The sequence below is a fragment of the Lytechinus variegatus genome, chromosome 10 (genome assembly GCF_018143015.1).
Source record: "Lytechinus variegatus isolate NC3 chromosome 10, Lvar_3.0, whole genome shotgun sequence".
Taxonomy (NCBI): Eukaryota; Metazoa; Echinodermata; class Echinoidea; order Temnopleuroida; family Toxopneustidae; genus Lytechinus; species Lytechinus variegatus.
Genome location: NC_054749.1, coordinates 7,952,328 through 7,970,727, shown reverse-complemented (window position 1 = coordinate 7,970,727; position 18,400 = coordinate 7,952,328). Strand labels below are relative to the sequence as shown.

The 18,400-nt window shown below is 36.8% G+C and overlaps 1 protein-coding gene across 2 annotated transcripts; it reads right to left on the bottom strand.

The window, feature by feature from the left end:
- Positions 1-76: 76 nt before the first annotated feature.
- On the bottom strand, positions 77-15,326 carry LOC121422735 (putative methyltransferase DDB_G0268948). Of its 2 annotated transcripts, none has more exons than XM_041617913.1 (7): positions 15,103-15,326; positions 6,701-6,847; positions 5,449-5,609; positions 4,147-4,363; positions 3,110-3,207; positions 2,223-2,354; positions 77-203 (listed from the first exon to the last, which is right to left on the bottom strand). In XM_041617913.1, exons 2-7 carry the CDS (start codon positions 6,824-6,826, stop codon positions 107-109), a joined length of 831 nt encoding a protein of 276 aa, XP_041473847.1. In that variant the 5' UTR covers positions 6,827-6,847; positions 15,103-15,326; the 3' UTR covers positions 77-106. The 2 variants fall into 2 exon arrangements, with proteins under 2 accessions (XP_041473847.1, XP_041473848.1); XM_041617914.1 differs by having other exon boundaries at positions 4,180-4,363.
- Between the last annotated feature and the right edge of the window lie 3,074 nt (positions 15,327-18,400).

The following is an 18,400-nucleotide window of genomic DNA, read 5'->3' as shown; positions in this document are numbered from 1 at the left end:
CTTTTATTGTTCAAAGTGGGCTTCTTCATTTTTCTTCAAACATTTTTTGGAAAAATTTGTGCTTTTTGCTCTCTAATTTATTCTTAACCCGAATCATTAAAAATGTTTAGGAATTACGTCCTAAGAGCAAGGTTAGAGGAGCTACTACTTCAACCATTGTATCGTCTGAAGATGAACCAGGACTAGCTACAGCTGACATGACCCTAGATGATAAGGATGTACATGGCAAGAGATGGAAGAGTGTTAAAGGGCAGAGGAAATCATAGGAAAGGGCAAAGGAAAAGGTTGAAATGGAAAAGAAAGTATTGTAGAAGAAAGCAGGAAGAGAAGGAAGAAAAGAGAAAGGGCAAAGAATGAGAAAAGAGAGAAATGGCAAAATGTGAGAGAAAGCATGAAGAATATTAATGACACAAAAAGTTAAATTCAGAATAAAATGATCGCTGTATAACCATATATGCCACACCCCTGATGTATATGTCCATATGTATACTGCTACTCTTAACTTTTTTTTATTCATGATATTTGACAAAAATGGGTCTACTTTCAGTTTTGAGGGGGCACATTTTTGCCCAATTTTGTGACAGTGGAAGATACTCCGCGAGAGGGCAAAAACATTTTCATCCACATTTCCCCCGGTTGTATTGCTAAAAGCTGATTTTGTTGTTTTCTTTTTTTGCGGTCTTGAGGGGACAGTTCCAATTAAAAACTCATGTTTAAAGGTATCCCATACATTCTAAAAAAAGTAAAAAACGATTTAACCAATATTGGGTAGAAAGGGAACAAGCAAGTTTGCTATGCAGCCCCCCCCCCATATTGGGCAAAATGCAAGTTTACTAAAAGGGTAAATGTCAATGCAACATTGCATAAAGTTTGCTAAGTATTTGGTATCATTTCACTCGGCAAACATACATGTTCCCATTTTTACAATATCGGGTAAACTTTTTTTAGAGCGTAATGCCTAAATAAATAATACAAGTGGTGCGTGAAGCTCGAACTAAAATTTGAAAAATTTTAATTTCTTTTTTCAGTTATGAAATTGACAATTTCAAACAAGAAAAGTGCCATTACTGTTTTTTTTTCTTTAAAACAATCCGCCTCACGCTGCTTCGGGCACATACGTACTTTGCTTGCCTCCCTCTCAAATTCAAATTGCATGTTTATAATGTTCAATTGTCAGTGCTGATTGTGAGGTGTTTTGACACCAGTTGGGAAGCAGGCCATGTGTTACATACTTTTTAACCCTAATGAGACTGGGGGCTGATTCACCCACCTCGATATTTTTTGTGAAAAATCCGCCGCCCTAAATTTTTTGATCGCTGACTTCATTTTCACATCTCGCGCAACTGTCGAGACCAAAATTGTGACTCCCAGATACGCGGTTCCGAAATTGCACAACATTTTGGAAATGCATGCAGACCCCAAAATTGCCTTTAAAAAAAACATGAATTTGGGTACAAATCCAATGCATATAGTGTTTTTAGCACAATTTCATGAATGTATCAATATTTTTCTTTCTACTGATTAAAATCAAATAATTCCATCTTGTTTATGGTCAGAATCAAGTCCAAACAATTTCCATTGAAAAAACAATGAAAAACAAAAAAACAAATAAATACATAATTAGTTTATAAAACAATGAAAAACATTAGAGAATAAACGTGATGTTAAAAATTTTTAAGGTACATTTGATCGGATTCCTATAAAGAGTCTGTGAACCAAAAATAAGCATTTTAGGGGCATTAACACTAGAGCAAAATTTGTATTTTACGCATAAATTAGTATAAATATTAATTAGCAATGAGATTTTTGCAGAATTTGGTCTTATAATAAATAATGTACAATATGCTACAGGTAACACACATGCCAATTTTTCTTCATGATTGCGCGATCAACGGCCGAGGTCATAATGGGGGGGGGGGGGGCTGAATCAGCCCCCAGTCTTCCTAGGCGTCAAAATAGCCCAGTCTATTTATACAAAGGTCCAAGTCCAAGAAGAATCAATCAAATTAAATTCCTTTGCCAATCTTCGATTTTGGAACAAGCATTTTAGAATGAGATTTAGTGTTTATGTTTTGTTAAACAAAACATGATGCCAAATTATATAGAGACAAGAACTTTAACAGGTTTCAAAGTCACTGTTTATCTGAAACATATCATACTTTTCAACCCATTCGTTGGGGGGCTGTGTTTGGAATCTAAACATTAGATATTGAATGACTTACTTTTTCTGATACTCTTCTAGAATTTTTCCTGATGGGTTATTTTTGAGGTATTTTGTGTAGGACGACAAACTCTGGATATAACCAATAAGGTGAGAAACAGACCACTGTAATCTCAGCTCCAACGAATCATCTCTGTTTAAAAAAAAGAGAATCAACAAATGAAAAAAAGCAATGTTAGAGATACCTCCAAATCTCTGATTTTTTTTTTTGGGGGGTCTATTCTTTAGTAGCATATTTATGTGTTCCATTGTTATTTTGTTTGCTCCCTTCCCCATTCGCTTATGTACCTTCAACATCTATCACGAGATGGATATGGCGCCTAATAAATTGCATTTATTAATATTAGGGATAAATATGCTTACAAAAATATTCATTTTGGTTTTACGCTTGTATTCGTTCTTCCTTGACCGAGTCATAAATTTTGAATTGATTATTAAATTACTAAAATATAATATGAGAAAAAGGAAGTGCTTGCAATAAAGAAAATTTGTGTACTTCAAGTTAAAAAAAAAGTTCAAGTTAAAATTATTACAAAAAAACCAGGCACATAAGTACAAATCTATGAACAGACGATGCAAACAGATATGTGATATGTATAAAAGGTTTTCTAGGGCCCGTAAAGCGCAAATCTTGTGGGGGGCCTACAAATAGATGTAGACAATGAAGGAGCATACAATAAACACATAATGTAAACTATAGTTATTTCTCATAAAACACGGAAAAAACAAATAAAAAATGATCTCCACTCATGGGCGTCAGAGCAGAGGATAATCATTTGTATTTAAGGGGTATGCAACAATATATTGCCCCCCCCCTATGATCAAAGGATACTCACCCCTCTGCGCTGACGCCCATTGCTTAATTCCACTCCTTGGTCCAAAACTTACCTCACAAACTCTGGAAAAGGTATCTCATAACCTGTCAAGTTATTGTGAGAAATTTGACTCCTTGGATCCCTGAAAGAACCAAGCTCTTTCTCGTTAAGCTGAAACACAATATAACAGAGTTACGAGACTATTATATATTTATATTGCTTTATTATAAGAATATAACTAAGAAGTGACTGTCAGGACTACCCATTCAAGGAACAAACAAAGTCAAATTTGAGCGGCCAGTCAGGAAAAATGTGGGTGAAAAATTCTTTTGCCCCCCCCCCCCCTTATTCGCGAATGCTGGATCCGCCCCTGTGCTACTACTACTACTCTACTTCTACTAGTACTACTCACACTACTACTTTTCTACTACTGCTACTCCTACTACGACTACTTTGTACGGCTGATTATGACTATAATAATATTAGTACATAGCTTTATTACCCTTGTTACATTTTTTATCAAAGTTTTCAAAAAATAAAATAAATATTCAAAAATTTGTTTTCAGATATTCTTTCTTTATTTGTCACCTTATATTTCTTCCCTTTTCCTTTGCTTAAATCTAAAGACGTTAGATTACGCAAGGGGAGAATTAGGAATTCACGCACACAAAAACACAGCATGGACAGCCCAAGTTGCCCAAGTCCTGCCATTACCAAAAGTAAAAAAAAAACAAATAAGAACAATAATAATAATAAGCCCCCATGGGACACCAACTTTATGTTGATTGAGCACCCTGGTAGAATATTTGAATAAATGAATAACAAAACTTCTCATAGAAATGAGATCAGTGCCCTCATTCTAATTCCCTCACTCTTCAACCTATATCCTTCTACAATTTATGTTTGTCACCCTCTGTGTTCACGCCTCATACACAGTTCTTGTTATTATTTTACAAGCTTAGGCTGCAATTTGTGGTTTAGTGCCTTAACAGGCGCCGGCCTTTTCGAGTCACAGATTTATCGCACAAAATGTTGATAATTAACATTGCATAACATTAGGCCCTCTATTTGAACAGGATACAGTTTATTTCGGATCGATTAGTAACCCACCTCATCAGAATATTCGGCCAGTTTATTCCTCACATCCTCATTCTTGTGATCCAACCTCAGGTTTCCATGATTGGTAATAGCTAGGCATCCGGTTGGCTTTAAGACCCGCCTACATTCCTCACAGAAGGCATGAAAGTCAAACCAATGTACAGCTTGAGAGCATGTAATGAGATCCACTGATTGGTCTTCGAGGGGAAGAGCTTCTGCTGGGGAAACTCTAAATTCAGGACAAAAAGTTAATAGGATAACATGAGTAAGTCGGGTTCATAAATTCTTTCAAAAGGAGCCACATGCCCTTTGGAGTTGCCTCGTCAAACAAGAAAATGTATAATAGGTCCCTCTGATTTATGAGTATACTGTGACCTGGTGGGCCGCAAGTGTTAAAGGTCAAGTCCACCTCAGAAAAATGTTGATTTGAATCAATAGAGAAAAATCAGACAAGCACAATGCTGAAAATTTCATCAAAATCGGATGTAAAATAAGAAAGTTATGACATTTCAAAGTTTTGCTTATTTTCAACAAAATAGTTATATGAACGAGCCAGTTACATCCAAATGAGAGAGTCCATGTCACTCACTCACTATTTCTTTTGTTTTTTATTGTTTGAATTATACAATATTTCAATTTTTATGAATTTGACCATTAGGACCTCCTTGCCTGAACCACAAAATATCAAAATCAATAGAATTCCATGTGTTCAGGGAGGAATATAACTTCAATTCACATGACAATAATGAGAAAATCAAATTCATAAATAAAATACAAAAGAAATAGTGAGTGAGTGATGTCATCAGCTCCCTCATTTGCATACCAACCGAGTTGTGCATATAACTGTTTTGTGAAATGAAGCAAAACTTTAAAATGTCATAACTTTCTTATTTTACATTCGATTTTGATGAAATTTTCAGCGTTTAATATGCTTGTTGGATTTTTCTCTTTATTCAAATCAAGTTTTTGTTGGGGTGGACTTGTCCTTTAAGTGTGATAGGGCACGAGTTCGAAAAGGATGAGAAGCACGGGTATAGATTAAACATTGTGTCTAATTACAAATAAACAAGCCTGATGGGACATCACTGAATTTGAAATGAAGAAATACACTATAATTTAAGCAGGAAGCTTACATTCAGTAAAAATCTTATCAAATTTTAATAACATTTCTTTGAAAATTTGAAATAAAGAAATACACTATATGTTAAGCAGGAAGCTGACTATTCAGCAAAAATCTTACTAAATTTTAATTACATTTCTTCACTGGTTTTGAAAATTTATGAAAGTTGGTCTCAGCTCAGATATTCGACTCACTTGAATTCAACATTTGGGGCAGTATTTGCCCTCGTTGCTGCCTCCACCTGTGCCTTGCTCACATCAAACCCGATGACGTGTTCAAATTGTGAGCTCAAGCCGTAGGTCCCTTGGCCAGATCCACAACCAACGTCTACAAGCAGCTGATAAGGTGGAGGCCTCTGAAGACATTAAAAATCAAGAGCAGCATAAACATAATTATCTCTGACTGTGGGTAGCTTGAATAGATCAGTGCATAATTATGGTAAGAATATTTGTATTACTGCGGACTTGACGTTGACAATTTCAATTTTATATAAATATGTATATACAAATATATATATATGTATATATAGATATATATATATATATTTGAATATATATATTTATATATATTACATATATATTGAGGAAGGAATGAATTGAAGGGAATAATGGTAGGCATAGCTTACTAGTAAATCAAGGTTCCCTAGAGCTATCTGCCCTTTGGAAAATTGGTGATACCCCAAAAATGCCTCTGCCGAGAATTGAACCAGGGCCCCAAGCTTTTAATGCCAGTGCCTTAATCACTAGACCACAGAGACAGGATAGTGGTTATATAGGGCGACCTCGATCCGATTGACCGTCAGATAAACAGATTCTCGATACCATCAATTGAATTTTCCTTTGTCAGGTGTAGCCGCCATGCCTCGGCTGGTTCAAAGCTATAACTTAGATACAGTACATGATGGGACAAATTATACAAATGTGAGAAATTACACCACAGCTTTGGCAAATCTTGGATATATATCGTTGCACGCACCACGAACCATCCTCTCTGCGCACTTTGATGCGAAAGTTAGTTTTGCAGAGATCGCATTTAAAAAAAAGGTTTCTTAAAACCAGCAATAAGTGCACCTACAAGGAGAGCAAATTATTTACCGGTGTCTTTGTTCGATAGTTCAGGTTCCAAAGTTTCATCCCGTATCTTTACATTTTCTTGAAGTCAATTACTTACGCCACAGTGGGCATCGTAACAGAGAGGACGGTTCGTGGTGAAATCGTGAGGCGCAATAGCGCACTGTGTCTGCGCAGAGAGGACGGTTCGTGATGCGTGCGATGATAATTATATATAGTGCGTCCCACAAAAAATGAAGCAATTGAATTTACTGGTCTTCATCAGGGCTTGAGGAGCAGGAGGAGGGAAAGAATTTTGGTGTGTGGATGTAGTGGTTTCAGGTAAATTACATTAAATACAACAATATATTTTTTTTCTCATTATTAATATTCTAACCTTTTCATTCAAGAAGGAAGATATCTTAAGAAACAGCTCTGCAGGATAGGCATGATAGGCAGGTCTAAATCTGATGTAATGTTCAACCTGGGTAATGCTTTCAAATAGGCCAAACCTGTATGACATGGTGGATGATTATAGCCCGTCCTAAGATACAAAAAAAAGGAAAGATATCAAAACAAAGGTAAATTGAGAGAGCCTGTAAAAGATTGATAAAATCACAGGAGACATTAGTTTTCATCATGCGCCACGGGGGTGGGGCAGGGGGCGACCCGAACCCCTAAGAATTTTAAGTCGTGAAAAAGGGAGAAAAGAAAAAAAGAGATTAACAGGGAAAAAAAGAAAGAATAGCAACAAGAATAATCTATCCTTAGGAATTAATTATCAAGAAATGTTCCTTGCTGTTTCTTACTCTTAATTTCATCATGGAGGCAATTCTCCTGAAGGGAAAACTAAAAGCGAATTTCTCTGCTTACGAACTCCAAATATCTGTTGACGAAGTAGAAGCACATAAGGGGATACTTTTTAGTAGCTTCAATTCATCAAACTTCAAACGAGCAAAGTGGGAGGAGATTGCAGTAAAGGTTAATGCTGTTAGTTCTGGAATGAGGAGTGGAGAGGAGGTAAAAATAAACCCAGTCAACGGTAAAGGCGAAAGCGAGTCAGCTAAAGAAGCACTCGCAAAAGATGGGTGGTGGGCCTCCTTCGGACGATATTCTCGATGAGGTGGATAAGAAGGCTCTTGGGGTGCTCAGGAAAACTGGCCTGGGAGGTGTGATCTAAAATTAAATTGCCATAATCTGGAGTTGCTGTCAAAAAAGGGTGTGAGGACAACCTCTTGTATTATAACCTCGTATGTAGGATGAGTGCCTTATACTTCAATTGATAAAAAAAGGCAAGATAAAATATAATCATAGAATGGGAATGACACCATAAATTTTAGTATATAACCTTATTATGAACTATACTGACACCTTCAGCGTACCTTGGTGCTTGTTTCCTCCTAATGAGACACATTTGAAAGTCTTTTTACAGACATTATTTTACCTATTCATATGTCTATTCATGTCATTTAATAGCCTTTTTATGATATGCTTGTCAGTCTTAATGTTTCTACTTTTTTTCTAGTTTGTTTTTATTTTTACTGGCAAAAGCCAACGGGTCCATAATAAGTGATTTTCTGATTTTGCTCCCTTTTCAAAAAGATATTGAAGGTTTAATAGATGTAGCAGTGGTGGCGCCAGAATCGTCATCTGTAATAGTTGCAGAGTCTCTAGTATCCACATCCACTGCTACGTACAAGACAAAGCAGTCAACAATCGGTCAATCCACGAAAAGGTTCAAACGTCTGGAGGAAAGTTTCCCCAAGCAGCTCTTAAAAGTTGAGAAGGAATAATTAGCTCTCCTCCAACAGCTTAATGTAAGGAATTAATATCACAGTTTATGCTTGATTTTTGTGTAATAAGTGTTGGCCTAAATTCCACCCATTAAGTGAATTACTGTATTCCCTTAAACAGTTATGATGTCAGTGAGAAAAATATATATATTTCCTTGAAGTGACGTCAATCGTATCAGTTCTCTAAAGTTTCATTATATAGGGGTATCATAGAGGGTAACCGAGATCGACCACTACTTTTTCAAGTTTTCTTCCGTAATTTTTTTTTGTCCTATATAACTCTCTTTAGTATCTCATTTCCCTCCCCTTTTCACATCTTGATCTTAAAAACATTGTTGCTACTTCCCCAGTGGCTTGGCCTATGCTTTAGACTCAATAAAGTTTATGTCACTACGCTAATTAGAAACTTTATTATTATTTTCTTTTAAGAAAAAGAGAGACGTGCCGAAGAAAAACACAGATGCAACCTGGGGGAAGAAAGGCTAAAGATAGCGAGAGAAACACTTGAACTTAGAAAACAAAAATGAAATACATTGTTGAAGGAGCGAAACAATTAAATCTCTCTTCATCTTCTTTCTTTTAACTTTTTTAGTACATGAGGAAAGAAAAAAATGTCAAGGTGGCTTAAGTAGAAAATGGGAGAATAACAGAGGAATTAAGAGAGGGAGAGAGAGAGAGAGAGAGAGAAGTGCATGGTGAGGAGGAAGGGGTTGCCCAGATGATAATGTTGCTCTTGTTTGCACTTTTTATACACAGTTTTTTAACTAAAATGATCATTTTCAGACTGTATTTTACAAATTATACAAAATAAATCTTAGTTTTTTTAATTTGTATTACTCAGTAATAAATTTCCAACTTGATAACTTCTGTTGAATTTGGATAGGTTTAATCTTTAAATGTGTTCAAATCATTGAATATGTCTATCAGGAATATTTTTTTGTATCCTAAAATTTGAGGACAATTTTGGGAAGAGAACATTTTATGTAGGATGGTTATTTTGTTCATTTTCTTTAACTTGTGCTTTCTTCAGCTGTTTTACATTTCGGTGCGTCTAGACTTGAATTCATTTACATTTCTTTTCGGCACTGCCCTTGCAGTCTGAACTTAGTACATGTATGAGTTTAATTACTTTTACTTGCACCTGTATATAATTTGCATTGCACACCTAAACCTGGCCATACACACATGTCAAATAAACCATCTGCAAGAATCTTCAATCCTGAAGGAGGCAGATTTAACCCGAAGAAGAAGAATTATAATCAGTTTTCATTCATCTTTCTCCACATTGCATTTGTTTCCTCTGATTCACTTTAGTCATCTTCATTCCTTCTCTATTCAAGTGTTCCACTCATTCCATCCCTCACTTGACTCCTTAATTTCTAATGCCATTATTACATAATCACCCAGACATCTAATCCCCTTCATCTTATTCCTCATTGGTTTATATTATGAATTGGATTACTACATTTCAGTTGGGTTCTTCTATTTCCTTAATTTCATTGGTTAGCTTTAGGATAATTTGAATGTTATGATACTGTAGCAACAATTTTGATGTGGGCCGAGGAAGGCCAACTTAGGTGTAAATAGAGAAAAATAAGGAATAACCCGGGGAATAACTCATCGGTAACGTATATTTTCAAAATATTATAAAATGTATACGATATCAATAGAAAGATTAGAGTCTAACGAAAATAGTGGACCTTCGTCCAAGATAATATGTCATTTAGAATCTAAAAGAAGAAGTAACAAATCTGGACAAAACCCGTCCGCCGAATTGTCGGACCAGATTACACATGAAGGCTCGTACTGACACATTGCCGTCGGTAAATGGGGATTGTAGTAAAATGTCAGAAATTGTTGAATAAATCCCCAGAAACGACGGTTATTCCTGTCTAACAGCAGCGCTTTATTCAGTCGCATGCACGGTTCCCTATTTCCACCTCCATTCACTTTGTACACAAATGCGCGTATGGCAGTGTATCCTATTGCCGGACACCTTTATTTCAGTGCTTTAAAAATGACAACTAGAGGAAATACAATGAAGAAAAATTATACCTTGCTATTCCAAATATTCTGAAAATTATGAATATGATGAAATTATTTTATATTTTCCAACCGTTTTCTTTGCACCGCACTTGCCGCATACCCCTCCGCGAAAAACAATTATTTTCGTGCGTGACAAATTACATCATAATTCCGGACGCGCCACGGACGGGTAAAAATATTCTTAATTATAATGGTGTAAGAAAAAGTTGGTGTGATTTTTTCATGATATATCATCTCATGAGTAAATTCTAAGTTTTGGTTTGCTTTCTTATATCGATTTTGAGCAGATCTTTGTAATAAATTGGTGTTTGCTAACTAATTTAATTTTTTTAAAAATTTTTTTGATTGCGTGTTCGATATGGCACTTTCCAGTATTTATGCTCGTTCATATCTATCGATGCGCAGACGATCGTTGACGGCTCTCTACCTCGCGCACGGACGGCCGGGATATATACCTTGAGAACTAGCCGCCGTCGACGATCTGATCGATGGAGCGGACGAGATTGAAATTCGGCGAATCAGGCCCGAAATTAGGTCCGTATTGCCATCAGAAAATAGATCAATTGGGATCAATTGTTAATGCAAAACTATGTTATATGATATTTTAAGCATTTTCTGTCATTTTAGAGAAAAATAAGGTAAAAGTTGGATTTTTTCGCCTTGTTTTTGCAAACTTGTTCTTTGAATTGATCTGTGAAATTGAACTGCGGAAGTCTTACGGTACGAAATTGATTTCGTACGCAGTACTATGCGCGTCCGGAAATATGATAGTGTCCGGTAACACTCTAGGCGACAACGCAATACTTACCCGTGTTAAGAAACTGGGACTCCACTCACGCGCATTTGGGCCGCCCTAGCTTAGAACTAAGCTTTGTTTCACGAAAAATTCAATATTCTTATAATTCAATACATGTAACTAATTAGATTAGTACTGTTAAATCGGTACTCACCGGTTCTTTTCTTGAATTTTCTTGAAAATTCCCACGCTTCTGGCTTCAATTCTGCTATAAATTCTGTCGCCATAGACAGCTACACATGCAACTTTATTTATAAATGGAGCGCCCCTTACGAGAGTCGCTAATGCCGCGGAAAAATTGTTAGGCATTTTGGCCTGTGGTCAAGGCGTTCTTCTGTTCTATTTTTTTTTATACCTGTATGAGATCGAAATCACAGCGACTATTCACACTGTTCCATAATGATTCCGAAAGGAGGTGCAACACCCCCCACCCACATGGGCGCAAATCCCAGGGGGACACTTCCCCCTAACCCAAAATAGTAGGGGCACATTATCAAATGTCCCCCTACTATTTTTGTTCTTTTATATATGATGGAAAGAAATAGGCCTACATCATTTAAATCGAAGTAAAACATGTATTTTGGACGAGACGACCTTCTTTTGGGGGTGATAAACCTTCCTTTTTGTTTTTTTTTGTTAGTTTGTTTTTGTTTTTTTTGCCTGTTTTCCAGCCCCTGGTCCCCTACCTTAGATTTCCACCCTTGCCTCCCACTACTCTTGATATTGTTTGCGAATCTGTTTTGTAAATTAAAGGGGAATTTCACCCTGATAAAAAGATGATGAAAATATGAGAAAAATCATTTCAAAATATCGATGAAGGTGTTATTTGACAAAAAATGGAGTTGATAGAAGTAGAATGCTTGATTTATTGTGACGTCTATAACGAGCAGTTGCTCTATCCTAAATATAAAATGCCCAAATTTCCCATTTTTAATGGTCCGTAACGACCCACTTTTTTCTTTTTGATAACAAGTATGAATTGATATAGGCCTACTAAATGTACCATAAAAATCATTATCATGTATTTCTTGACATTTCATTTACTTTTTTACCATAATAATAGCTGCTTGCAAAGGCCTACGCCGTCACAAAAAACCCGGGGGGGGGGGCCACTTACATTGACGAGTGGATACCATGCGCGACCAAAAAAAAACGTAAAAAGGATGTCCTTTTCACGATAGGGCACGTTACCTACGTAACGTGATAAGGGTGTCAAAAACACAAAAATAACGAAAAAAGGGTATCTATTAATTCGCTAGGAAAACCGTCGTGTTTAGGGTCTAATTTGCGGGGATGATAAAACAAAATCAAAATGTTTTATAAAGGATGTCCTTTTTGCTCCAACACTTCGTGTTTAGAGTCCGATTTGCGCGAGGTGTAGAAGGTGGGGTCGTACTAAACCAAATAAGGTAAAGCCGACGACCGAAGGACCCGTAACAATAAAACATTCCTGTACTTGTTTAGGGGGTTCATTTCAGGGAATATTTGCCAAGAGTATCGTTTTGTTTCCAATACTTGTTAAGGGTAGGGTTTCACACGCCAATACTTGTTAAGGGGTGCATTTTCAGAATATGGAAATTACGTGTTTAGGGTGCTTTTCGAGACCCCATGGTCGCGCATGGTATCCACTCGTGAATGGAAGTGGCCCCCCCCCGGGCAAAAAAAAAATCTTACCTTTGAAAAAGATTGGTGGGGGATGGATTTTCCTCGAACGCATACCAATTTTTTTTCTGCTATTTTCATAATAAACTTTAAATGAATTCAACTTTGCACTACTTAATTTTTTCAAAGACAAAATAACAAAATTACATCTCGTCATCATCATCATCACCACTATCATTAGCATCACCATCATCATCACCACAACCGTCACCACAACCATCATCATCACCAAGATAATTTTCATCATCGTCATTGCCATCATCATCTTTTTTTTTCTTTATTTTTTTCCCCATCCCTTCTTCTTTTTTTTTCTTCCAATATTCCTCCTTTTTTTTTAGAGCGGCACACCGTCATGCTCCCTCACTGATTATCCGCCTCTATATGCTTGGTGTTGTATAAATTGGCGGATACCTCATAAAATGAAATACTGAAGAGAAAATAAGGAAAGGGAAAAAGTAAGAAGAAAAAGAAGATGAGAAGAAAAAAAGAAAGCCAAACAAATGAAACAAAACAATGTCAAAATTTCGTAATAAAGTCTTCTACGTCAGTTTAATAATGTTTTCATTGAAATGAGAACAAAAAAAGAATTGAAACCATAGGCGGCGGAAGCGGGGACGTTCCCCCCTAAATTTGTTGGTGACCTTTTTTTTTTTTTTGCTTGTCAATTTATTTTCCTACGTCCCCCCTAAAATGTTTGGGTTGAGAGCCTTTTTTTTTGCTTGTCAAAATTTTTTAGGTTGTCCCCTCCTAAAATTTGGGGCTTCCGCCGCCAATGATTGAAACAATGAGGTAAAAAGGACTACATTATATAGTGTAAAGAAATAGAGGGAAGCTCCGAGACAATAAAAAGGTTGAAAAAGAAAAAAATGTGAAAACACAAAGCTCTCACAACATGAGCATAATAACAAATAATAACAAATAAGCGAGGACAAGTAGCTGAGGGACCCCCCCCCAACTCTCTCTCTCTAGTTATCTATCTATCTATCCGACTCGATTATATAAGAGAAGAATTTACTAATCAAAATATTATGAGCAAAAAGCACGAGCTGATATTTTTAATGAATATTCAAAACTGATAGAGAGACGCAATCGAATTATTCGATTGCGAAATTGATGATCTGAGAATTTATTGTTTTTAGGAATTCATTAAAAGCATAAAGTTGATCAGCATTAAAATATGGCAGGCGCAACGCATGAGCTAAAGCTTTATAGGTATACACCGGTAAAAAATTTTAAGTATTTTTGGTAATCATGAAAAAAATTGATATTTCATGAAAGAAAGCTCAAATCCCGAGGAGGAATATTCTTATGAATTGACTTTAAAAAAACTGTGGTAAGCCCCATTTAAATTTTTATTATAAGTCGAATAAAACAGTAAAAGCTGAAAAACGTTCGCGTGATATTTGGCAACCTCCCCCCCCCAAAAAAAAAATAAATAAATAAAAAATAAAAAAAAGTTTTTAACTATAATAATGATCGAAGGTAATTTTGTCTCGCGTAGAACTGGACAAATGAAAAAAAGATTGTCACTAAAAAAATGAAGGTAATTTTGACCCACGTAAAATTTGGCGACCCCCCCCCCCAAAAAAAAAAAGGAAAAAAGGTTTTAACAAGCAAAAAAAGGCTAAAAAGAGAAAGAAGAGACAAGAATAATTATGAACGAAATATCCCCATTACAAATAATGCTGTGATCATCATAAGGGAGGGGTCGCATAACTAGTATGAACAACGTATTTAATTCCAAAATATTTACTACAAATCTCAATAGGGGGATCGGGCAGAAATGCTCACCCCCACCCCCACCCCCCGATCCGCCACTGATTCCAATCAATAATGACATTTATCTGCAATACTGATACTTTGGAATCAAGATACTGAAGATTGATACGCTTTACATAAATTATGAACGTCTGACAAAAAGATAATCTACCGATCACCTGACCGATCAGCTGACCAGTTCGCGTATCACTTCGGAGTTGATCACTCGTCGCAGCTGTGTGGAACGCTCACCGAAAATCAACAAAAAGGGCCTGAAATGTAAGTTTAATGATAATCTATTTTAATTTGAACTACTTAATTAATACTTTTAATGTCTCCCCACCAAATGAAAGTCATATCACTTAACTCCAATTTGTATTAAGGCGTACATTTACCAAAGTCTTGGGTTGGAAATCAGAACAGCATTGTCTAACCCATATTTTTGGGTAATGTCGCCTATGAGGTCCATACATGTTAATGTTTGGACCTCATTGGTACTAGGAGTGTCCGGTAATACAATACGTGACTATACACAAATCTATGAGTGGTTTCCAAAACCACGATTTGGCCGTGGATTTCTAACTAGTAGGTCGCGTTTTTTCTCTATTTTCATTCTTTAAAGCACCGAAATAAAGGTGTCCGGTTAGGTATGCGCGCGTCGTCCGGTATACACTGCCATACCAATATAGGCATGCCATAGGCATAGCGATACTTAGCAATGTAGAAAACAGTACACAGACTTACATATGTGGGACACATGCAGGAATGACTCTCAGAAAGCTGGCGAAATCCAGGTCAAATCACAGTTTGTAGATGCATTATAGAGTTCAGGGAGAAGAAAAATAACTTTTCTACGGAAATACGTAATTTTCCATCGCTGCCATTCTGTTTCAAGTCATATTATAAGTCAGAAACTGACAGAATTCACAGCTTCTGCCTTGTCGAGGGAGTAGCAGTTTGTAGCGCCCTCTTTTGGCAGGATCTTTACATGCTCCTTAATTCTCATAAACATGCAGATATGACACTTTTTGTTTTTTGCATGTTAGAATTTATATGACTAATAACATTGTAGAAATAAGTACATTGCCATTGAATTTGATTCTTGGGAAACTATTTTCACCTATATTTAACTTTCTACCCCCACACAGAAATTTATTGTGACCTTTGAAAAAAACGATGTCAAATGGCTCAACTTGCCCCATTATGTGCCACCTTCTGGGGTAGGTTGAGCCACAAAAACCATGTACAAAATGTATGCGGGAAGATTTAGCACGTCAATTTTTTTTATTTCAAGTTTTTTCACTTCCTAATTCTTTATAAATACTAGCATCCTCTAAAAGTAAAAGAACTGCCATGCGGACCTTTCTGCCTGCATATCAATGGCTTTCAATTTTTTTTTTCTTATTATCATAAAAATTACCATGGCTCAACTTTCCCCATGTTCGCTGGATCAAAGTACCCCATTCCGAACTTAATGCAATATTTTCACATCCACACATTATGATGCATCCATCATTTAAAAGACTATGACAAGAATGAATATCCACTAACAATATTGTTCTTATATATTTCTTTATTATATTTAAAGACGTGTGTGGGTAAAAAGCCCGGGGGGGCACTTACATTGACGAGTGGATACCATGCGGACCAAAAAACACGTAAAAAGGATGTCTTTTTCACGATAGGGCACGTTACGTACGTAACGTAATAAGGGTGTCAAAAACACAAAAATAATGAAGAAAGGGTATCTATTTCGCTAGGAAAATTACGTGTTTAGGGTCGAATTTGCGTGGATGATAAAACAAAATTAAAATGTTTTATAAAGGATGTCCTTTTTGCCACAACACTTCGTGTTTAGAGTCCGATTTGCGCGAGGTGTAGAAGGTGCATGGGGTCGTACTAAACCAAAAAGGTAGAGCCGACGACCGAAGGACCCGTAACAATAAAACATTCCTGTACTTGTTTAGGGGTTCATTTCAGGGAATATTTGCCAAGAGTATCGTTTTGTTTCCAATTCTTGTTAAATGGGTAGGGTTTCACACGCTTAAGGGGTGCATTTTCAGAATATGGAAATTACGTGTTTAGGGTGCTTTTCGAGACCCCATGGTCGTGCATGGTATCCACTCGTGAATGGAAGTGGCCCCCGGGGTAAAAAGCACTCCTCTATTTTACACCCTTTTTTACTTTTTTGGCTGAAATTTGTATTTTCCTGTCTAAGAAGGTACATTTTGTTTTAAAATCGAAAGCAATATGGTTAGGTAAAGGGTTATGTAATGGGTCATCAATAAATGACACCACCACAATGTCTGACTAATTTATCATTGGCCCGGGGGTGGTGGCTCAACTTGACCCTATGCTCAACTTACCCCGCCTTGACCTATAGAGCATACAAGATCAAGAACAGGGCGTGGGGGGCACTTCCATTGACGAGTGGATACATTGCGTGACCATGGGGTCTCGAAAAGCACCCTAAATAATGCTAAAAATGCACCCCTTAACAAATATTGGCTTGTAAAACCCTACCCTATCATAATCATAACCTTGTTCATTAAATGAGTGCCCTTAACAAGTATTCGAAACAAAACGATACTCTTTGCAAGCATTCCCTAAATTGACCCCTAAACAAGTACAACGATATTGTCGTCGGTTTTACCTTTACCTGATTGGGTTAGTACAGTCCCAGCTCCAACATCTCACGCAAAATCGTTCCACAAACACGTAGTGTTGACTCTTGGGGCAAACAGTACATCCCTTAGAAAACAATTTAGTCTTATTTTTTACACCGTCGCAAATTTGACCCTATAAAGACGTAGCTTTTCTAGCGATAATAGATACCCTCATTATTTTAGTGTTTTTGACACCCTTATTACGTTACATACCTAATGTGCCCTATCTTGGAAAAGACATTTTTTACATGTTTTGGGGGTCGCGCATGGTATCCACTCGTCAATGTAAGCGCCTCCCTCCCCCCCCCCCCCCGGAGGCAGGGTCGTCTTTTTATGCTAGTCAGGGCTGGACTAGCTAGACCGCACAAGACATCAAAGCCCTACCTGCGTCTAAAGATAATAAAAAGTCATTAAGTAACCAAGATAGTCCCACACAGAGGTGTCAGGGTCAACTAAACGGGCAAGAATAACAATTATCCGTCAATTATCCATTTTCAAAGAGGTAGATGTCACTGGCAAAAAAAATATATCTTGAGATGGAATAAGATGGAAAGAATTTCCTTCGAAATTTTCGATGGCCGTTCGATCTTCAATGGAGTCCATGTAGGATATTTTTTTTTTAAAATCATTATCATTTATTTCATTTTCAACACAATATAAGTCAAATAAAATCACAACAAGTCTATGTCATAAACAGTATCCCAAGGTCATGATCGACTTTCAGGGCTTAATTATTGGTCGATTTAAAATACAGAGACAAATAACAAATAATCATGGACGCGTGAGAAATGTTCGAAAATTGGGATTTTTAAGAAGGCTATGCCGGGGATGAGAAAAAATATTGGCGATTGAAACAAATTTGAGGATATTTTGCACATTTGGGGGATTTTGACGATTTAGTTTAGTGAAAGTAGTAAAAAAACCCCGTTATTTTCCAGTGACACACGCATAATCAAATCGTGGGCTTCGTTACTACCCTTTGCAATGGGTTGGTAATGCAATCCATGCTCTGTTTAATAAGTGCTCGTTAAAATACGTTATTAACCCGAAAAATGGGCGTTTAAACTTTGGTTTAACACTGTTTGAATACTATTGTAAAAAAAAAATCATGAAGATATTGGAGCTTAAACTAGACCCCTGTTACATCTGAGAGATTCCCTACCTCGGGCCGGCCCGGGGCCTACCTCGGGTCGGAAAGAAATCAGATGTAAACATCCCAAACCTACCTCGGGCCACCTTTTAGCGAACCTACCCGAGACCACATCCAGAGGTAGTGCTACCAAGATGTTTATATAGTTTGGATCTCCCGGGGTTTTGTCTACATTCTGAAAAACTGAACAGATGACGAGACCTTGGATCTCGTCGTATCTACATCC

Bases quoted from the DNA above. Each gene is read 5' to 3' on its own strand.
- LOC121422735 (XM_041617913.1), bottom strand. From the start codon at position 6,826: ATGTCATACAGGTTTGGCCTATTTGAAAGCATTACCCAGGTTGAACAT. The intron at 5,610-6,700 runs GTTAGAATATTA...TAATGTCTTCAG, and splicing joins CTTCCTTCTTGAATGAAAAG to AGGCCTCCACCTTATCAGCT. The intron at 2,355-3,109 runs GTAAGTTTTGGA...TTTTTTAAACAG, and splicing joins CCTTTTCCAGAGTTTGTGAG to AGATGATTCGTTGGAGCTGA.